Source organism: Barbus barbus, assembly GCF_936440315.1.
Source record: "Barbus barbus genome assembly, chromosome: 22".
Taxonomy (NCBI): Eukaryota; Metazoa; Chordata; class Actinopteri; order Cypriniformes; family Cyprinidae; genus Barbus; species Barbus barbus.
This window is the reverse complement of record NC_136750.1, coordinates 26,871,399-26,894,724: the sequence shown is the minus strand read 5'-3', so window position 1 is coordinate 26,894,724 and position 23,326 is coordinate 26,871,399. Positions and strand designations below refer to the sequence as shown.

The 23,326-nt window shown below is 38.5% G+C and overlaps 2 protein-coding genes across 2 annotated transcripts; both read right to left on the bottom strand.

Moving 5' to 3' along the window:
- Positions 1-2,675: 2,675 nt before the first annotated feature.
- adm2b (adrenomedullin 2b) lies at positions 2,676-8,612 on the bottom strand (the record flags this gene model as incomplete). The annotated part of the gene is made up of 2 exons (XM_079446246.1): positions 2,676-3,051; positions 8,542-8,612. 2 exons carry the CDS (start codon positions 8,610-8,612, stop codon positions 2,676-2,678), a joined length of 447 nt encoding a protein of 148 aa, XP_079302372.1.
- Positions 8,613-17,402: 8,790 nt separating this feature from the next.
- LOC306888062 (MOB kinase activator 2-like) lies at positions 17,403-23,262 on the bottom strand. Its single transcript, XM_079446184.1, has 5 exons — positions 22,849-23,262; positions 20,691-20,842; positions 20,019-20,115; positions 19,271-19,395; positions 17,403-19,194 (listed from the first exon to the last, which is right to left on the bottom strand). Exons 1-5 carry the CDS (start codon positions 22,956-22,958, stop codon positions 18,962-18,964), a joined length of 717 nt encoding a protein of 238 aa, XP_079302310.1. The 5' UTR covers positions 22,959-23,262; the 3' UTR covers positions 17,403-18,961.
- Between the last annotated feature and the right edge of the window lie 64 nt (positions 23,263-23,326).

The following is a 23,326-nucleotide window of genomic DNA, read 5'->3' as shown; positions in this document are numbered from 1 at the left end:
TACAAATTGGTGGATTTTATCATATTTCTGCTGATTTTATGAAAGCAGTATGCCAGCCGAGTCACATTGTTTTTGGGTCATGCTGAGCTATTGATATCACTGGTGTCGCTCTGACTCAGAAGGTCACAGTGGTAATGATCTGTGCATATGTGTTTGCATTCTATTACAGCTGCCCACATGACACTAACTAACAAAACAATAACCATTTGCATTTGTTTTGTTTATTGAAACGGCTAAATCATATTCAAATACACAGCATTGACACATAACTACAAACACTCATTATACACTTGCAAAATATTACACAAGCTTTTGTTAACTTAGAATTAAATAACATCTCTTCCATTCAAGTCAGTGGCATTAAAGGTGATTGATCATGTTGCTTTTAAAGTGCTTTGTTTAATAGAAACATTTGACCTATATGTGAACATAAGGATAGCAGACATTCCACCACTGGCACTATGACAAACTGAAGGTGTGTGTGTTTGTTTGGCCAGAGAATTGTTTATATTTGTCACCCATATTTTATTTGTGTTTGTGATTTTATGTTGTGAGACTGGCATGTGCAACATACACGATCAGACAGTGTTGAAAATTTAAGAGCTTTATGGATGAAGATTTGACGTTTTAAAAGTTGAAATGAGAATATACAGTGGTCCCAAAAGGTATGTGGACACTTAAAGTGGCTGTGTGTAATTTTTCAAAGTGAAAATACTTTGTCCAATCCTAGTGTAAAGTGCAGAGACAGCTATAAGTAAGACTTTCATTTCCCCGAAGAGTGTAAACGGTGTGAGTCTGTGACGCCTGTAAAATTACTCTGTTGGTCTGAGCGGCCCAACAAGTTGACATTGGCTCAGCCAATAGTGTGAGTTTAGGGCGGGACTATCTGTTTGTCCAGCCAATGGCTGATGGAAGGAGAGTTCCGGAAACCGGTTTAAAAACAGTTACTGTTAAGATGATAAAACATCAAACCAAATGGTACCGGCAAGAAAATACAGAGCTTTTTCTCAGAACTAACTACAATTTTAAACATCTTTGAACAACTTTGATAAAACTTCAGTTATTCACTGAAAAAATAGCCCTCTGATTTCCACAAATATGGGGCTTTTAGAGGCAACGTACTGTATCAGGATTAACATCATTGTGACAAGACCAATAATCATTGAATTAGAATTCAAATACATTTTGTTTTCAATTCAGTTGTTGTTTTTTATAATTTGAAACCTAACAAACTTGTTGTGCTATCATTCTTTTAAAGGAACACTCCACTATTTTTGGAAATAGGCTCATTTTCCAACTACCCAAGAGTTAAACAGTTGAGAGTTACCGTTTTTGAATCCATTCAGCCGATCTCCGGGTCTGGCGGTAGCATTTTAGCTTAGCTTAGCATAGATCATTGAATCTGATATGACCATTAGCGTCTTGCTCAAAAATGACCAAAGAGTTTAGATATTTTTCCTATTTAAAACTTGACTCTTCTGTAGTTACATCGTGTACTAAGACTGATGGAAAATGAATATTTGCGATTTTCTAGGCCGATATGGCTAGGAACTATACTCTCATTCCGGCGTAATAATCAAGGAACTTTGCTGCCATACCATGGATGCAGCAAGCACAATGATATTACGCAGCGCCTGAAAGTAGTCCTCAACTAGGTAACTAGTTATGATATAGCTGGGGACTATTTTCAGGCGCTGCGTAATATCATTGTGCTTGCTGCACCCAGTTCCTTTTTAACTGTTGGGGAGTTGGAAAATGAGCCTATTTCCAAAAAAAGCGGAGTGTTCCTTTAAATAACCATTTGGTTTGATATTTTATCTAATGTAGTTAGATTCATAAATAAGTACAGTTTAAGTGTCCAAATACAGGATGTTTACTCTTAAGATGTTCACATTGGAGCTCTGTCAAGGGCGATTTGTCCTGGCTTAGAGAACGAGAGACGGTGTGGGATTACTGTAAAGATAATGAAGGTTCAAGTCACTTCATTACAGAAGGGCATGAAGTATCAAAAGTGGGAAATATTAAGACCTTTAGAAAAGGACAATTGATTGTTAAAGGGGGGACATATAATGTTTACAGTTTTATTTTCTTCCCTGAGATCCACAAAGTTGTTTTTTTTTTTTCTATTGGCTCCAAAGTTGCTTTAAGACATTAAAGAGATTGATTAAACAATCCATGCTGAAATGAAAACTCAGACTGTTCAGGTCAGATAGATCTGCAGAGATGGGTGCTACACACAGTCAGGTTTCTCAAATTTTCCCTCATTTTTACACTTCTCATAATTTCCTCTGGTGTTTAGGAGTAATATCTCACATCCTCCTTACTACTCCGTATGAAAGTCAAGGCCAAGTTTCTGAACATTTAAATAGACGCTTGCAGGTTAATGTTGGCGATCATACCGTATGTTAATGTTAGATGACGTCAAAGTTGCAGAAGTTCATAACGAGTTGTTTTTGTTTCAATAAATGTTTGTTTAGGGAAAGAAGTTTAGAGTTCTTAAAGTTGCAGTAAGACTTGAATGACTCTTATGTCAAAAGATCAAGAGAATTCCATTTCTCATGACAGGACGCCTGTAAATTGATTACGCCAGTTGTTGATTGGTTGTCCGCTGGTGTCGGTGGTCTTCTGTAGTCACATTTTTTGAATAGGTTTTTACCGTGTGGTCATTCATAGTCTTATCCATAACTATGTGGACTTCTGGGATTGATTGGCGCATCTTGCCGTCCGCTTTGGCCGTTCAGCTGATATAGACGGTGGCTGAGGTTTTGTACCTGGCATGTGCCGAGGATGCATCCCACACGCATCAGCTGACCCTGCGGGTGACCTCGTGACCCTCTGAGGACATGACGACGTTCCCGGAAATGTTCCCTGTTTTGATTAGCCAGTGTGTTGGTCTGTTTAGCCAGGGGTCCTTTATGCAGGAGGGCCCTCCAGACGGCATGACGCTCTCTTGCCCCGGCACTCGAAGCTATTGAAGGAATGGTGATGGTTTCCATGGCATTACCACCCTGTGTTTCTGGAAGCTTCCCGGGTTTGCTGGGAAAACTCAATCTGGTGAGAGAAAGAGAAATCGTTTGGTTGACCACCAGTGGAGCACATGCATGCATGCATTGTCCAGATCTATTGAAATACATCATTCAGACATTCACATAGAAGCTGACGTAGTTTAAGTATTAAATTCAGTGGCTTGGCAGCATTAAGACCATGTTAGGTGGACTATTTGAAGCCTCTTATTAGTCAAGCGTTACTCTGGCTGTAGTCCGAGTTATTTGTGGCATGCACTAATATTCCCTCGCTCTAGGACACACACTCCTTCACGTGCTTCCCTGTCTTCAAGTCTGGCTCCTCAGGAGACATTCAGAGCATTCATTTTTTGTTAGAATATTGGTAAAAATTAAACCGAGGGGATGTAAAATTTATAGACTGAGGTCTCTGCACCGTGTTGGATGGATTCTATGACTGTTTGGCACTATATTTGCTATTCATTTAGTTATTTTATATATAAATCAGTTATTTATTTACAAGAAAATACTGTTTCAGTTTTTTAGCTTTAAAATTTCACATTTAATTTGATGATTAGAGGGGGGGGGGTTGTTTATTTGTAATTATTTGTGATTTCTGAGTTTAAATAGTTTCAAAGCAGCACATTAATAATATTATTTTCCAGATAAATTCCAAACATCTACCATTATTCAGCCGGTCAGGCAATCCCGTGGCGTTGGTTGAGCCAGACACTCACATGCCAGACTGCTTAAACACCTTTGATTTGTGCTTTGTGTTTTCTAGCTCATAAATAAAATGGCACTAATACCCATCATGCACCTGGCAGAGATCTACATCCCTGCCAAACCTGCAGGTGAGGGAGATTATGTGAGATTTTCTTTTTATGATGTTTGTATTGCAGTTTTCCTGAAATGTTGGCTGTTGGTACAGCATTTGAATTTCTTAAATTTGTTTGTTTATTTGAATTTTATATATTTATGTTTGTGAATATAACTTTAATAACAAATGTTCCTAAGTATGATACTTGAGTATCTGTGTATGTATGTATTTAAGTGTAATTTTCAGTGGGTGTTATAGGCTGTGTTTATGTTGAGCATTAGTGTGGGATATAGGGTAATACTTTAAATCTAATCTGAATCAGAATGTTTCTGAAAAGGATTAGTCTGGACTGGCTGTAGTATAACATACACAATCACTTTCACGGTCTACACAAAGTTTCAAAAACACTTCCGATCGCTCACTGTGGGTTTCTGGTCATAAGGAGCATTTAATGGTTATATCATGGGTCCACTGTAAACCTCTGTTTAGCGCTTGATTTGAAGACTGATACTATACCTTTCTACATTTCTATACACTTTAAATTTGTTTTGAGCGAAATTAGTACTTTTATAGTTGCAAGATGCATTAAATTAATCAAAAGAGACAGTAAATGCATTTATAATGTTTATATAGATTACTATTTCAAATAAATGCTGTTCTTTTGAACATTGTTCACCAAAGAACCCTGAAAAAATGTCATTTTTTAACATTGCTAATAATAATAAATGTTTCTTGAACAGCAAATCAGCATATTAGAATGATTTCTGAAGGATCATGTGACACTGAAGACTGGAGTAATGATGCTGGAAATTCAGTTTTGCATCACAGAAATAAATTGCATTTGAAAATGTATGAAAATAGAAAACAGTCCTTTTAAATTATAATATTTCACAATATTACTGTTTTTACTCTAGTTTGATTAAATAAATGCAGGCTCGAGGGGCATAAGTGATTTCGAATGAAGAGAATTCAAAATTGGTACTGTAATACTATGCAGCAATATGTTGCTTAAGTCTTTTAGGTACCAAATGATGTAGTTATAGTATCTGCTAAACTTGGGCTATACTATGCATAATTGAGATGTGACTGAAGTAGATAATTTATTACATGCCGTTCAGCTTTAAACTCGCTTCAGCTGCACGAGCACCACTGTGGGCTGGAGTGTGTGTTGGAGCAGTTCTAATGAGTCTGTAGCAGAACCGGAGATGTGGGACCGCCGGGGCTCAGGGTCAGTACAGGTCTGTGTGTGTGTTTGCTGGTCTCCCACTTGCTTGGACATATCATTAAATGTGGGCCAGAGTCAGAAAGACTGAAAAAGCTCGGAATCATTGGAGTTTCCAAAACACACTCCTCATTTAACATTCACTGCACACACTGCTCACAAACAAAACACACACTGCTTTCCCTCTTGTGAAGGTCACCATCAGCCTAAATGCTGTCAAGCCTTTCCTGAGCAACACACCCACACCATTAAGAGCTTTTACACTGTCAGCTTGATTATTTTGTGGCTCAGAAATCTGTTTGGTCGGTCTGTCTATCATTCTATCTATCTGTAATTCTATCTGCCATTTTATCAGCCGATTGGTGGTTCTATTTATCTGTCGTTCTGTATGTTTATCTGTCTATCTATCTACTGTATCTATAGTCATTTGAACAGTCGTTCTGTCCATCTGTCGTTTTGTTGGCCTTTCTATCTGTTGTTCTGTCTTTCTACTGTTCACCGTTTTATTGTTTTATCTACTGTTCTATACATTGTTCTGTTGATCTGTTTTTCTATCTGACGTTCTATCGATCACCGTTCTATCATTCTGTTCTGTCTTCTATAAACCCTTAAAAAAAATTCTACATTTTCAAACCTTTGTCTAGCCAACATTTAAAAATGTGTTATTTTAAATTTTCATTCTTAAATTCAAATGTAAAAATCCAATTCAGCATCCTGTTTGGTGGCACAGTTCAAATTTAATTCAAATTCAGGAGTTCTTTTATCAGTGAACTCTTTCCTTTGATCTTGTTTCAAGTTCTATAATTTTCTTTCTTTTACATGCATTTTGTAATTGGTTTCCTTTGCATTATCGTGATGAAATCCAGCTTCTTATCTTAATTAGTTTGACACCCTTTGTTGCAGTTGTACACATGATTAGATAAGCAACGCCCCTGTCCATCATAAATGTACACTGAATTGAAATCAGGCCGGAGAGCAGCAGCCAGGCACAGTTACTCAATCACTTTGTCCCAGCATAAGCCCTTCTAAGCCTCTGCCCCTAAGTCCTACTGTTTCACTGCTCCATTCATACACTTCAGTCTCAGGTGCTAGATTACACACACACACACACACTCACACATGGAAGACAGCACACAGGGTGAAGAGTCTCTTGGATTGTAGAGGACAAATAGGAGACGCATTGTGATGTTTTATTCTGAAGACTAGGAGGAAGTCTGGAAGTTTCAGTTTGAGAGAGAGATTGTTGAGAAGCGTTCCCACATTAGAGCCCTGCATGGGGCCTGAAAGAGATGTTAGCATGCACAAATACCAATCTTAATCACACAAACTGTTAAGAATGATGTTGCAATCCACTCTCTGAGAGGCACATTTTTAAAAACAGTGCTAGAGGGGCTAATTTGGTGGGGGCAACTGCTTAAATCCACCTTACATAAATTCATTGTGCCCTTGTGCGAGTGTGTGCGCAAAAGAGGATTTAATTTCCAGTTGAACATTAAAGTCCTAAATCACTTGGTGTTTGTGATCTCACACCGTCTGTTTGACCTTTTCTCACATTAGGCACACACTGCGTGTTCAGATTCATTCTGTAAGCTTGTTTCACTTTTGAAGGCCACAGTCTCATTATTCAGTGAAGGAACGAGCCTCTGCCCACCAGGAGGGGGAGACACTGAGATGGTGTTCAATCAGGCTTTGAGATCAGAGGTGACATCATTACAACAAATGAAGTGACCCTCAAAAGGTATTTGCTAAGTGATACCAATAAAATTGAAACTGAATTATATGAACAAATATAATAGTGCTTTTTCAGCATATTTTAGCAACTACGTTTAAGTGACTGCTGTATGTGCTTTATATATGAAGTCAGTTCCTCAACCAAAAGCCAGTGTCTAAAGACTTGTGCATTTTGCAACATTTCTATTATTATATCTATTGTTTTACCATTTCAATTTTGTGAAACTTTTTGCTTAAAGTGTGCTCATATAAATTAATGCCACTTAATTCAATACTTTATATTTAATCCAATTTAGGAGTAATGCAATGTGTATTGTGTTGCAGACATGATTCAATGTTGCATCTTGCAAGTCAGAGTTAGAAATAGCCTGATCCATATCATGACTAAGTGGTCACGATGGGGAAATCCGAGAAACTACGTTACAGGTGGCACGTACGTCTCTCTTGTGCTCACTGTGCCAAATGCAGACAGTCAAGTGACACACATTATCTCACAGAGAACTACAGGTCACACCCACACGCGTGCACACACACACACATACACGTGGCAAGCCATTTCAACATATATTCTGCAACTACTATGTATTGTTGTTATTAGTCTTATTAATCTTCCGTTATACTAGTACTGTAATCCAATAGTGACTAGTATTGTTTTCAATTTCACTAGTACTCAGGGTGCGATTTGTGGAAAAAATCAGAGGGGGGGATGCTTTTGAAAACCTTTTTCTCTCCAGGGTAACGTTATAGCCTAACCTAATGTTAGTATAATCTGTTAACAACGCACATCATAAATCCGTCATTTTTTGGCAAGTAAATGGGTGTCACATCACGGAATGTTTTTAATACGACGGAAATGAACGTGATCACAATTTAAAAAAACATTGTAAGTTAGACCTATTAATTGTAATGATTTCATTTTCCCGGTGATTCAAACAGCGAATAAATTATATAGAGAAAGTCGGTTAAACCATTGCATCGCAAAATGATTCACTGTTTCGAAGCGCTCCAGTCGGATCGCGTATCGCAACTCATCAGAACGGGACATAGTGCGTTTCACGAATCATTTTATCCCCACCGGGGATAAAAGTAATTCAGCAGAGGCAGGGATGCATAGACCATAGTGGGGGAAATCCCCCCATGCCCCCCTGCAAATACTTCAATTGTGACTAGTATTAAATTATTCATTTATACTTAATCTTTACATACTATTACCTAGCTCCCTTTGCTACTAGTGACTGTATCAGTAGCATCTAGTATCTTTTAAGCGTGGCAATTTTTTTTTTGTGGCAAACTGGTATTGTAGGGTTAATTCAGGATAATTTGGCCATTTTCCCGAGCCATCTATTTGGAAACAAGTGTCCCAATTTAACTCAATTCACACCACCTAGTAATATTTCCTATTATACTAATTACAATTGCTATAAAAACTACTGAACTACTTGACAAAAATGAATGAAAATTCACTATTAGATTACATACAAGCAATTCAAAAAAGTATTACTAACAAATACGGTCAATACTAACAATAGATACTAGTAATGAATGTTAAAATGGCTTGCCATGAACATGCATACTTAAACTTTAACTTAGTAATCTATGTGATGTCTGCATTGTGTCTGTTTATATAAGAGAGTAGCCTAATGGTAATACACTTTACAGTAAGGTTTCATTTGTTTGCATTAGTTAATGAGAACTAATATTGATCGGAGTGTTTTTATAATATATAGCCATGGAGCATAGATGTGATCACGTCCGAGGTCTCTCACCTGTTGCGTAGTGGCAGCGCGAGTGTTTGCAGAGGCAGCAGATACACACAGACGAGCAGCAGGGATTTCATGATCGCAGTCTGTTGTCATCTACAGTCCCAGTGAATAATGTTGAGATTATGTTCCTCAGCTCAGATAGAGACGCGCAGCTGTGGAGGAGAGAAGAGGAGAGAGTCATTCACTCACAAAGTTCTAACGAAAAGCTACTTTTAAAGAGAGAAGAAACTTGTTCACTCCTTACTTTAAAAGACACACTAAAATGTAGAGGATACCGATGTATCCAGTTCATTTCATATTATTAATTCCACAGTGTGTAAGACTGTTGAAATCGCGGTTTTTAAAGCTCCTGTGTGTGAAGGACTTTGATTTGGCTGGAGAAACTCTCTGTACTGACTGTACTGAAGTCTCTCATGGATGGAGCAGATGCTTAAATACCGAGAGGGAGGAGACTGACACTCCACATGCTGCACTTCAGGCTTGAAGCAGTTATTATGAATCAGTATCCTCCTTACAGTAACTAATTAATGTCATATCACCGTAGATTACTGTGCTTTCCTCTGAGACTCCACGGGCCCCTGTTTGTCATGCTTTATTTTAGAGAGCACATCTTTTGCTATTTTCTACCATACTGAATGAGTGGGGGCGTGGCCAATATGCTAATATATGATATGTATAACTGTATTGATAGGCTAATTTTTTCATATTTACAACACGCACATATTTGATTATACTTTCATAATTCATGTAATATTTTGAGTTATATGTAATAAGATTACAAAGGTCATAAAATAAATGTATTTTAAATATATTTATATGTATAGCTTATATACAGTTGAAGTCAAAAGTGAAAACTTTTGAACAGAATGAAGATGTGTACATTTTTCTTATTTCACCTAAATATCATATTTTTCATTTAGTAGGCTACTGCCTTTCAGAAGCTATTCAGAAGAAGATACTTATGTTTCCCAGAAGACAAAATAATTTAAATTTATCCTGATATTCAAATTCAAAAGGTTTTCAGCTATCTCTATGTAATACAAAATAAACATTTACATTTGATGAGTATAACAAACATTTTTAACCAATACTGTAATCATACAAAAGGAATTCATTAGTAATACCCCTTTTTAAACTTTAGTACAAAAAAACGTAACATATGAGATTTCAGCGTGCTGGAGCATTTTTTGTTACAATGAAGTTAATATATAACATATCCAGGCCATTATGACGAGCAGATACAATTTCTGCTATTAATTAACTCTTAAACCACACATTACCTCGCTTAACTGGTACATACACTTGTAACATGTTATCTTGACATTTATATATACATTGTGACAGGATTTACCCACCTATTTGACAAATAATGAGACGGACAAAGTTGAGTTGTTATTCAAAGTTGAGCCGCTCTAATAATGACAGTCTCTTGCTGCTCACCGTTACCATAGCAACCCTGGACCACGCACCGTCTCACCCAAACTGTCCACTAGGATATTTCATCTCACAAGTTAGTTGTACTGATCATAAAGAAAATCATCAGCAAAGATAGATAGATATAACATGCATACATACATTAAAATAATCAATTGCAAGGAATAAACCTACACATCCAACATATATACATATAAATACATATGATCAAACTTTCAGGGTGTCACACTCTCCCCAACAAAATAAATTGCTCCAGACATCACTGTCCCTTTAACTCACACACAAATCTTGAAATCTGCTGAAATGTGAGAAAAGTGAATTTTTGTGAGAGTTTACTATATAAGTCTCTACATTCATGTCTGTCTCTTTTACTCTGAGATATCCATCAATAGGTCGAGTAGGGTGATAATGCAGAATAAGACCCTATCTGGTTGGGGAGTACTGCTGGGGCATAAGCATATGTCATATAAACTGGTCCCTGCACCCCATGAGGATAATATGGCAGTCTCTGACCCGGCATCACCTGTACTGCACTTATTTCAGTAGGTGGTTCATAACTGGGTTGACCCAAGGAAGAATAGGTCAAGAACCTGGGAGGATTTCTTTCTCTTTTAGATCTCCTCACAATTTCACTTTCAGTACTCTCTTCTCTTCGACTACTCATCTATCTTTTTCTCTCCACAGGCACTGTCTCTTCCAGCTCTCCATCCATTCCTTCTAGTTCCAGCATAGCAGGAAAGTCATCAGATGGCTGAGGCTCCATGGACACAGGTAAGTATTCTCTTGCTGCTTGGGATTCAACGGACACAGGTAATTTATTCTTTTGTGGCTCTTTTATTCCTTACAGGCTTATTAGTGCTGTTCCTCAGTCCCCTGCCGTCTCTCCTGTAGTCTTCAAGTCTTCAGATACAGATCCTCTCCTCATGAACCCCTTTTGTAAAGGTGACCGCAACCAGTAGTAAGTTTGTGGAGTGTCACTGTCTTCTGGACATGTATCATTTGAACTTGCTCCCTTCGGCTCTTCTGCTGACTTCACCTGTCTCTGTTTTAATCTTTTAGGTCGGTGCAACTCATTGGCTTCTGGAGGTGGCGGCTCTACAGGTAGGTCATTAACCAGATGAAGAAGGTTCCGATGCAAGGTACGTATCACCGCCGGATTTTGGCCTCCGCTAGATTCAGGATACACTTGATAGACTGGACCATCTCCTACTCTTACTCTGAAAATGTGCACTGTTGTTTCCCAGTATGATCTTAACTTGCCAGGCCCACCTCGTTCACTCCGGTTCCGAACCAGAAATCGGTCTCCTGGCTGTAATCTTAGGATATAATCATTGAATATTCTTTCAGCAGCTGTTCATCCAGACTTGTCCCTTATCGGATACGCTTGGGCAAATCTGGTAAAGTGGTCTACTAGCACCAGGATAAACTCATATCCACCACCTCGTTCCAGGTGCAGGTAGTCGATCGACACCAGGTCGAATGGGCAGCTTGAAGTGAGACTTCCCATTGGGGCTTTAACTTGCATTGCCGGCTTCTTTTGTTTGATGCATCGGCACTGCTGGGTGATATAGTGCTTGAACTCCTTCATAAATGGCCAATAAAATTGTCTCCTGGCTAGGTCAAGAACTCTTTCTGTTCCGACATGACCCATGTCATTGTGTAGTTGTCTCAAGGCTAGCTGCCTAAACTTAGCTGGAAGGACAAGCTGGCATCTATCATTGGTTTTTCGATAGAGTATTCCATCTTGGAGAACCAATTTTCCCAATTAATCTCTTGGTGCCTCCCTTAGCAATTTTTCTCATTTCAGGTGTCAACTCTGCCACTTTCCTTCAGTTTTATCAGCTCGCCAATGTTGAGATCCTCCCTCTGGGCTGTCCTCAACTCAGTGCAGTCAAGTTTCATGGCACTCTCTCCATCCTGCCACCCAACACCCTCCTGACGGGAATTAAGAGCCGCAACCCAGGCAACATCATTCTCTCGGTCTATTTGACTAGCCTCCGAGGTGGCCCGGACCACCTCCTCTGTCAGTACTTCCGTACATGCAGTCACATATTTATCGATGTCCAGGGGCCAGCGAGAGAGCACATCCGCATCTGCGTTTGCCTTGCCTGGTCTATAGCGAATATCAAACTTGAAGTCTGCTTATTCTCCCACCCACCTGTGTCCAACAGCATTGAGTTTGGCTGTACTTAAGACATACGTCAATGGGTTGTTGTCAGTGAATACTGTGAAATGTGGTGCATAGAACAGGTAATCACGGAACTTCTTGCAAACCGTCCACTTAAGGGCCAAGAACTCCAGCTTCCCAGAATGAAGTCTATATCTTCTCTCGGCTGGGGTCAATGTTCTGGAGTCGTAACCGATGACTCTGAGCCTGCTGTCTTGCTGCTGGTATAGCACAGCTCCAAGTCCTTGTTCAGATGCATCTGTATGAAGTACGAATGGGAATTCAAAATTAGGGTAAGCTAGTACTGGGGGGCTGGTTAAAGCCTCGATAAGTCTCTCCAGCACACCTTGGTGAACACTTGTCCACTCTACTCTAGCACGTGATGGTACCTGTGCTCCCCTTTTGCCAGACTTGATCTGCTGCACGGCGGCTATTGGTCCCCGAGACTGGAGGAGCTCATACAATGGCTTAGCAATCCTTGAGCAATCCTGGATGAAGGTGCGGTAGTAACTGATTAATTGGCCAGTGTTTGGTCATTATTTTAATTATCAGCATGAGCCAATAACCTGGTACAAGGTGTGTGTGTATGTGTATATGTATATATATATATATATATATATATATATATATATATATATATATATATATATATATATATATATATATATTTTTTTTTTTTTTTTTTTAAATATTCAAGAGATAGAATGTTGTGGTAAAATAATTTAAAATTTTTAAAGAATTTCATGTGTTTTGTGCACAAAATACAATATTTATACAATAGAAATCCTATCTGGCTCTTGGTAGGATTTGACTTTAAAACACTGTTCTCTTTTATTCAAGTATATTTATAGGAACATGAGACTTTTGTAGGAACGCTGGTTCTCGAGGGAAATATTGTTTCAAGCGTTCAGCTCATGTCAGGCCTTTAACTATGTGTCATGATATAAAAATATAATTGTGCTGTCAGGTGAGACGTAGTGTCTTAATTTAAAGGTCAGATACAATAACAGAAGTGTGTGTTTGGTTTTATAGAGGTCACTGTGTCCTGTGCTCTTTTAAAGAGGATTTTGGAGAGTATCATCAACAATTGAGGTGATGTTGATGAGAGTCAGTCACAGATGAGACTCCACGAGTGGGACTGGTGCTCGCGTGTTTCCGTTTCTCTGTTATGAATCTAGTTTAAGGTAATTTTACAGTTATACTTTGGCCTTAGTGTGATTTTTGGAGCAATGCGATTGTCTAAATCTTTTATTAGCACTAAACGAGTGTTTTCAATTGTCATTTCACATGATTGTTTTTATAGCTTAGCTGCATAAATGTCAAGTTTTATGTCAGTGTGTTTAGAGGCACATGTCTGTATGTTTAAGAGCTTAGGATGTTTATTGCATCTCAGTCTCATAAATTGTCAAACTTGGGTGTCTCATTATTTGGAAAAAGTTATTTTATTGGTTTAATTTACTAGATGTATTTTGTACAAATATATAAAATATGAAAATTTTTGTGCATTTGCTTTATTCTTTGTTACTCTTGTGACTTGTGGTTGTAAATTATTTTCAGGACAAGATATAACGCTCATGTTTTCATGCAATATAAATAATTAGCATTAGCCCTTGAACTGGTTTGGTTTCTGCAGACGCCTCCTGACTTTGAGTGAGTGTGTGTGTGTGTGTGAGTGTGTGTGTGTGTTGTTCTGCGTCATGGGTCAGACAGCAACAGGATACGCTTGCATTCATGCCTCAGTTCTCTCAGACAGAGCTGCCTGCTTGTGTGTGTAAGTGTATATTTGTGTGTCTGTCCAAGTGTCTCTCTTCTCTTCATTATTATACACTATTATTATATGAAACTCAGCACAGTTTTACTATAATCCTATTAAAATAATATTGTAGAATTCAAATGGTGTATTGTTCCTGATTAAATTCAGATGAGAGCTAGATTAATCTCTGATCCATCTAAATCAGATCAATATTTCCAATTCACTCCAGATATGGAGCATTTAATTTTTTTTAACCATAGATGCACAAATAAATAGCATATTTTAAAACACTATTTGATATTTTTTTATCTAGTATTAAAAAGTAATAAAAATTAACACCACCCATGAATTTTACAAAATTTACATCAATTTCATCCTTTCTGCTGCATTTTTAAAAATTTAAAAAGTAATTAATCTCCACCCATTTTCTGAATTTTTAACAAATATTGAACCATTCAATCCCGTTACCAAAGTTTACAAACTTTTTTTTTTTTTTTTTTTTTTTTTTGCAAAAAATAAGTTTATCATTAATAATTATATTTATTCCAATTTAGACTGAATTTGGAACCATGTTAACTTATTTTAGTGTAAGTATTTCTATTTTATTTTTGTTTTATTATTTTTAATGTATGTTTATTGCTAGGAAATACAATCACACAAATAAACGTTTTTAAAATGTATTTACACAGTCCTTCATTTTGGTTACAGGTTGCAAAACTCATTTAAAATGAACACTCAATATTTAGTTTGAATTCCTGAAGTAGATTATTATATTCTAAGAGTTTGAGGGTCCTATTTTGTACCCTGAAAAGTACCTTTGATCCAACACAATTTTAAACCTAAACACAATATGGACTCTGTTTCCTGTCAAAACTCTTTTACAGAGTCACTGAGAGGCTGATATTACTGTAGTGTTTTACTGGAACAAGACCCAGTCGTCTATTGCGCACAGTTACATTACTTTACTGTACGTTACCTCCCTGTTCACTCCGCCAATCTCAGTCCATCAGCAGGTGCCCTGAAAGATGAATCAACCAATCACATCTGTGCACTTATGAGATGTTTCAATGGTCAAAGTCTTTATTTCAACTTCTTATCCAAACACTGCTTCACAAGGTTTCATAATGTAGTGCTAACAGCCCTTTGGAGTCGAGTCTTTTGATTTAAGTGTGTGTGTGTGTGTGTGTGTGTGTGCGTTTTAAATCTCCATAACTCTAGTGTTCAGCAGATTTTAGGGTAATAGGAGTGTGTTGGTCCTGTGGTGGATGGTGAAAGTGACCGTTTCCCTTTGCTTCCCCCTGCTGGATTAACACATTTATGTTCACTTAATGCTTTGACACGTACCCTGCGTCCCAATGTGCATACTATCCACCCTATCGACTCTAAATAGTATTGAAAATGACTAATATCACATAGAATTTAGGATGGATAGCATGCACATTGGGACACAGACATAGTCAGCATTTGGAAATGCATGGTATCATACTACTCGTACCATTTAGTAACAGCAGTATGCTACAGTATATCAGACTAAACCTGTGAAAAGTACAGCATCAAGTGTATTTGTTGCTCCTCCAGGAGTGTTTGAAGAAATGGTATCTACAGCATATAGTATGTATATTTTCTTTATATGCATGAATTGATATTCTACCTTAGCCTAAATGTGTGGTATACAACAGAGCACACTTCACTGGCCTGTATCCTACCATGCCATGCGCTTTACTTGTCATGATCATTTGACTGAACTTATAAACTTATTTTTACACACACATGGACTTAAAATGCAAAATAACAGATTTGTTCATTTAATTATTCACTCACTGGAATTAAAAACATGTAATGTGGTTAGGTCATGTGACCACAGTCTAGCATTCATCAGTCTAGCTACTGTTTGAAACATTTTGCATAGGCTACTGAATGATGTAGAATTTAAGCAGTATATACTATCTTGTGTGTTTGACAAATGTAACAGTCTGTCATCCCAGAATTGAGTTCCTTCTTTGCACAATATAAAAAAGACAAGGTAACAAATACACTGCATTACAATGGCTGAATGTGGTGTGTGTGTGTGTGTGAGAGGGAGAGAGTGTGTGTGTGTGTGTGTGTGAGAGGGAGAGAGTGTGTGTGTGTGTGTGAGAGAGGGAGAGAGCGAGTGAGAGTGTGTGTGTGAGAGAGTGTGTGTGTGTGTGAGAGGGAGAGAGAGAGAGAGTGTGTGTGTGTGTGAGAGGGAGAGAGAGAGAGAGTGTGTGTGTGTGAGAGGGAGAGAGTGTGTGTGTGTGAGAGGGAGAGAGTGAGTGTGTGTGAGGGAGAGAGTGAGTGTGTGTGAGAGGGAGAGAGTGATTGTGTGTGTGAGTGTGAGAGAGAGGGAGAGAGTGATTGTGTGTGTGAGTGTGAGAGAGTGAGTGTGTGTGTGTGAGAGGGAGAGAGTGAGTGTGTGTGAGAGGGAGAGAGTGAGTGTGTGTGAGAGGGAGAGAGTGATTGTGTGTGTGAGTGTGAGAGAGAGGGAGAGAGTGAGTGTGTGTGAGAGGGAGAGAGTGAGTGTGTGTGAGAGGGAGAGAGTGAGTGTGTGTGAGAGGGAGAGAGTGAGTGTGTGTGAGAGGGAGAGAGTGAGTGTGTATGAGTGTGTGTGAGAGGGAGAGAGTGATTGTGTGTGTGAGTGTGAGAGAGAGAGAGTGTGTGTCTGTGTGGTGTGAGTGTGAGAGAGAGAGAGAGTGTGTGTGTGTATGAGTGTGTGTGAGAGAGAGAGAGTGTGTGTGTGTGTGAGTGTGAGAGATAGAGAGAGTGTGTGTGTCTGTGTGGTGTGAGAGAGGGAGAGAGTGTGTGTGTGTGTGTGTGTGTGAGAGTGTGTGAGAGAGAGAGAGTGTGTGTGTCTGTGTGGTGTGAGTGTGAGAGAGAGAGAAAGAGAGAGAGAGTGTGTGTGTCTGTGTGGTGTGAGAGAGGGAGAGAGTGTGTGTGTGGTGTGTGTGTATAAACGGATCTAATTCCTCTTGGGAACCAGTCAGGCCAGCTCTCAGCGGTGTGCATTCATGTCAATATTTCTAATATCCTCAGGGCTGTTCATTTATGAATGCTTAGGATCGAGAAGAAACATCTGATCTCTCTCTTTATCTTTCAACATACAGGAACACGAACGAACACTAAACCCATATAAGACCATCAACAGTATATTATGGCTACATTCTATCGGTGTCTTTCTAGAGGCGTTTTGTGTGAATCATTGTGATTGTTCAAGCCAGAAAAATGATGCGTGTGAAATAACGTGAATGATACGGAACAATAGAGTGGTGGAACTATGATGTCACTTTGTAGGCGAAAACCCGGAAGCGAGTTAGCATTTTAGCACTTCCGGTTCCATCATCCCAGAGTCGATGGGTTTTTTGAATGGGATTTTGGTTAAATCCCTTAAATAAGGTCCGTGGTTTACACAGGCTCAAGATACTTTCCTGTTTTATTCTACGTCATAAAACACACCAGTTACACCCCACTCGTGATTTTTTTTTTTTTTTTTTTAAAGCTGTTACGTTTCTTTAAAAAGACGGTTGCTAAATGGGACTACAGGCGCTGTCGGAGACATTTAACGTCATCACGCCGAACAGGAACTCATTCTAACCCGCTTTTACAGTCTCGTGCTCTTTTGGATTAAAATTCATCCAGAGTAAATAATTATCATGGAAAATGTTTCTAAAATAAGTTTAAAAGTGGTCGGAAACTTGGTGGTGGTGACGTTGAAGGAGAGCGACTGTAGAGGTGCTGTAGTTCGTTTATAGCCTAATGTTAGCTTTTTAGTTCTGGCGCTTGTATTTAGGCTTCAAAATTCATAAAATATGTATTACTTTGTCAAGATTATCTCGATGGTCAAAACGTGTAAGTTTCATGAACTATGATTGAACACAGAGCTTATTTTTTGCGATTATCCAAAAGCCTATGGGGAAATCCTATTGGGTTTTTGTCGAGGGAACCAGTTTCATGCTAACAGCCGATCCGCCTACAGAGTGACGTCATAGTTCCCCCACTCTATTTCAGTAATGGTGTACAGTAGCACTTTCTCTCAGTACCTCCTGCGACTTCGTCTCTCGGTGCTCAATGGAAACGGAGAAGCCACGCGGCCAATCGGGACATTTAGATTAATATTCAGCGGGATTTTAGACCAATGAGATTTCAGAATGGGCGGAGCTACGGAAATAGGAGTCATGTGATCGATGAGTCGCGACTGGTTTGGATAAAAACTGTGGAAAACAAACACAAATCTTTTCTTTTTCGCATCAACGCGTCGTTTCTGATTAAGACATGATTTATTTGAGATTAATTAAAAAATACACGGTTCAAAAGTCTGAGGTCGGTAAGATTTCTAATGAAACGCGTCTCTCATCTGCATTTATTTGATCTAAAATAAATGAAAACAGTAATATTTGGAAGTATTATTACAATTTAAGATGTGTTTTAATATATATTTTTAAAATGTGAGGCAAAGCTGATGTTTCATCAGTTATTAATGTTGAAAACTGCTGCTTAGTTTGTGGAAACTGATACTTTTTTATTCCAGGATCTTTTGATGAAAAGAATAAGTACACAATTTATTTCAAACAAATGTTTTGTAACACTATATAAATGTATTTACGGTTAACCACTCACTTTTAGTTAATTTAATGCATCCTTGATGAGTTAAAGTAGTAATTTCTTTCAGTTTATCTTTTTGGAAAAGCATTTTCTCTCCCTCCCAAACAGGGCTTTTTTCTCCATTCAGTGTGGCAGACTAACACAACAAGAAGGAATGCTGCCATAATTTACAAAGTACAGTTGGAAGCTCCCAGTGCTCCCAGATTCCTAAGAATTGCATCTCGTTGAAAGCAGATGGCCCATGTTCACAGCTGGCACGGTCCAATCAGACACATTCTACTGCGTCAAAACATCAAAGGGATTCTTCATCTAACATCAAAAAAGGAGCTGTCCTAAATAGTGCACTTACAGTCTCGTGGTCTTCACTTGCACGTGTCCATTAGGTGAATTTTATGATTCACAGACTCATGCTTTGCTTTTATGTGAAGACCTCACGTGTATATTCCTTGTGTTCAGTGTGTGAGGACCGCGAAGAGCTCGTCGATCGGTGCCGTCTCTGAAGGCTCCAGCAGTCTGAACATGTGGCTGAAGGTGATGAAGTGTGTGAAGAGCGTGTTGAGGTGCGGGTGTATCTCCACGGCGATGGCGTCCTGGTAGTGAACGCTGAACAGGTGAGCCAGCGTGCGGAAGAGCATCACAAAGATCTTCTGTATCAGGAACATGAATCCAGAAGGGAACGCTGAACCTAAACACAGTCACTTCTATGTGTTCAAATCATTTTCAGCTCATTAAGGCAAATTGTGATTGTGAGAACTACATACCAGCCTTGATGGGAAACACACGCTCATCTGTGAGTATCTCCTGGATGTAGGACAAGGCGTAGTCGATGTAGATGGGAGCTGAACACTTCAGTTTCTTCCCCTGTTCGTCTGTCCATTCATACAAACTGAAAAGACAAACAAATTGCAATTGCAACCATGCAATATTTTAGATAGGTTTTTACAGTGGTATTTTTTGCAGCTGATGATTATTATAGGACTAGCATGTAAAATCACTATAATGATCTGTGTTATCACAGTAATCTCTTGTATATTTACTGTAATAGTGCTGCGGCATGAATTAATTATACAGTTGCATTTTTGTACTATTCTTGGTGTTTTTGCTGTCACTGCTGTTGTTTTATGTGACAACAAATTTACTTATGTAATGATGGATAAGGGATTTAAAAAAAAAATTGTCACATGCTGATACTCATCCATGCTTGACAAATCATATTTAAAAATAAACTAGCAATAACAACCACAACTATATTTTACATTTCATCTTCAGTATTTCATAATTTTTTTTTTTATTATAGTTTGTTTAATCCGGTCTTCGTCTTACAGTGTAGTTTCCATCGAAATACCATATTGACTGCAGAGCTACTCCTGTTGTGTTGTTGTATTGTTAACTATAATAAACTGTTGCTTAGGCAGTATTTGGTGTACATTTTCTGCCTGCATTTAAGCTGTGAATTAAGTTATTAGTCTCTTTTATCTAGCTGTAATGAAGTGTGTTTGTTCTCCTCACATGTTTCCTGAGCTCTTGGCTGCTGGACACGTGGTCATTGAGCAACAATCAGACAGAGCGCTGAAGAAGAGGGTTGTGTGCTGGAAAAACGACACCGCTGGAAGAGATGGTAAGATGAGTTAACACACATTACACACACAGAGCCTAACAAACCCACAGACCTCTGCCAAACTATCTGATGCATAGTGCAAACAAAAATTGCTTTTGTCTCGACCTGTCTTTTTTCTTTGTACATACTATTTTTGTTGTGTATTTGTTTTGTTTTTTTATTGTAAGTGGGTGGTTCCAGGTTAGAATAAGTTAAGCTACAGACCAGCCCTTATTCAAATGTCTAGATATGTGAGCCAAGCCCAACACATTTCCATCATTCCTTTACGCGTTTCTGAGCATTTTACATATGTTGAGAAATATTTAACATGTTTCTGTCTCTAGTGTATTGTTTCAGCCCTGCATTGCTCACTCGGATGACACTTTTGAGTGTGTCGTCATATTTGAATCACTGGGTGTTTAACTGGCATTATGTGCACTTTGACTCGTGTGTGTGTGCGTATATTTAATTTATGCTATATATATACACACACACCTACTTTTTCAAAAATATTAGTTTTAGTTAATTTGAATATGGTTGTTTCTGGCATTAATTTTTTTACATTTGTGTGTTTGAATACTCACTGTTTGTTGCTATCCACTCCTGCTGGTCGAGGCCGTGCGGCAGGGCAGAGAGGGTCAGAAGGTCGAGATCAGTGATGCGTTTGGACAGGAAGTGATCTTTAAGGTAAGGTTTGACCTCGGCAGACGGGACTATACATAGACTGTTATTCTTTCTGTCAAAACACACAGTCAACAGGATACTCGATGAGAATCCACAGCAGAGTAATTTATTACATTTTGATAAAAGCTCTTTTTATATGCGTAAATTTACACTAAACACTAATCAATTGTGCACAATATCACCAGGAATGGAGGGTCAATATTTAGTAGATGCTTTTATCCAAAGTGACTTATAAAAAAGGAAAAAAGCAATTAATTAAGGAGCCAACAATATTTTTAATATATAATGCCAGGTTTATTTGAAATGTGCTGATATATAGCTGCAGTATGAAGGCAGACTGGCTTTGCGATGGGAAATGGGAAATTCTTTTGCAGCGAGCTTGTCTGCTAGTTAATTTGTGTTCAAGTAGTTATGCTGTTGAGCAAATAGCAAACAGTTTGCGAACACACACACAGTGTGACGTTACACAAGGACATACAGGGATTCAGTTTGATTTAGTTTGTCGTGTGCACATGGGGCTGGTCGATTACTGTATGTGCTGAAGGAGGTTTTGTTTTCCGACAGCATTAGTGAGCAATTAACACGTTCTTACTGGAAAGAGTGCGGCTTTCTACTGTAGACGGCGCTTGTAATTTTCATTCATGCAAATGAGAAAAACCACACACACGCTGAGTGTGTGAACGAAGAGAAAACAGACCTCTGAATTCAGCCTTGAAATAACTGATAGTGTGTGTTTGTGTGTGGTGGGAGGTTTGAGACAGTGGCCTTGACCTGTCTGATTAAAACAGGCTGTGAGGTGGAATATCTGCCATATGGTTGTCCAAAAACACCTGGATACTTATGCCACACTTGTGCAATGTACAAATGTTGTTGCAGTTTTGTATATTGCACACATAGAGGTTCAGCTTTTTGCTCATTACGTACTGATGTAAGCATCACCTTTTTTTCAAGCTGATGAGATTCTCATCACTCCCTGTTGCATTATCGAATGATTTAATCTAAATCAGCCACTCTGATGAGAGGTACTGGTATTTTCAGCAAGATCCCTCAGGCATCACCTGCAGCACATCTCATCACCAGGCCTTGTAATGATGTAATGTTTTTTTAGTATTTTTCAAAAAGAAATATAGATGCAAGTATTTATTATTATTGCAAGTGTATTATATAAATATGGTCACTTTTAATATACACACACATATATATATATATATATATATATATATATACACACACACACACTCACACACACTTTTATATATATGTGTGTGTATATGTATGCATAAAATGTGCATTACAAAGATTTTATGGCTGTAGTCATAGATAATAAATAACTTGTGTGTAACTTCATGTTTATTTAGTGGGAAACTCAAAAAAACAAACAATTTGAATGGTTAGTTATTTTTAGTGTTTCCTTGATGTGAGGTTAGATTCTATTAGATAAAGGGCACATTAGATACAGCAGTTTAAAATATTAACAAGTAAAAGAGCCATGTCTTTCTAATTTAGAGTGACGTACCTACAAATACAATGGTATTTATGATGTACATTGTTTTTTTTTGCATATAATATGCGAGTGCCATGTAACTGTACGATTACATATGAAAATACATATGCCTATATCAGTATTACCACCACGGTACTTAATTTAAATGGCTATTTCATGTTTAATGCTTATGTGAAAGAGAAAGTGTTGGTTTTAGACAACACTTTCTAATCAAGCAGTGCATTTTCTTCTTAAAAATGACCAGTTGCACTCATGCTCACGGGTGTGCAGTATGTAAATACATGGGCCGCGCCAGGTGTGTTTACCCATAAACCCTTGTGCAGAGGGTCTGTGTTTTTCACACACAAACACACATGGAATTGTGGAATTTTCCTTTGACTTTCAGCCTTTTTCCAACAGGAAGCCCAACTGAAACTACTGCTATGCTCACACACATTCTCTCTCTCTCTCTCTGAAGATATTCTGGCACTTATCTCTTCAGCAGACATTTGTCTGATGTGTGCATTCCTTATATTACTGTCTGTCTAGTGTGTGTAGGTGCAGTATATACTCACACTCTGAACAGGCTGACATTGGTGTAGTTTGCCTTCAGAGCGCTGACATCCTCTTCATCAGAGCTGCTGTAACTCTGACATCCCCCCATATCCAGGATGCTTCTACCCATTAAAGGTCCTCAGAAACACACTTGCCTCATTCAGACTCAAGACAAACCGTTGCACCTGTCACGTAAACAAACACATCGCATGTCGTCTTCATCTAAATCATCTCCAATCCTGGTCTACGTCCAGACTGTTGCTCCGTCCAGCATTCTTTCTGGTTTCTTGCTGGTAAATGTGTTTTTGTTCTCTCCGCTGTTCTTTGTGTCATACACTTCAGGCTGAGTCTCCGTGTCTCCGGTGAAGCAGACAGACAGGTTCCACCAGTAGTGAAAAATATTTACTCTCTTACACACACTCAAAGTCACGCCTACTTCCCCAAGCTGCTCCACCTCCTTTCACTTGAGGCACCGCCCTCCTGTGCCTCCAGGGGAAC

Coding starts and splice junctions, on each gene's coding strand:
- LOC306888062 (XM_079446184.1), bottom strand. CDS start 22,958: ATGGGTAGAAGCATCCTGGATATGGGGGGATGTCAGAGTTACAGCAGC. Junction 20,116..20,690: donor GGAGTGGATAGCAACAAACA/GTGAGTATTCAA, acceptor CATCTCTTCCAG/CGGTGTCGTTTTTCCAGCAC. Junction 19,195..19,270: donor TGTGTTTCCCATCAAGGCTG/GTATGTAGTTCT, acceptor GACTGTGTTTAG/GTTCAGCGTTCCCTTCTGGA.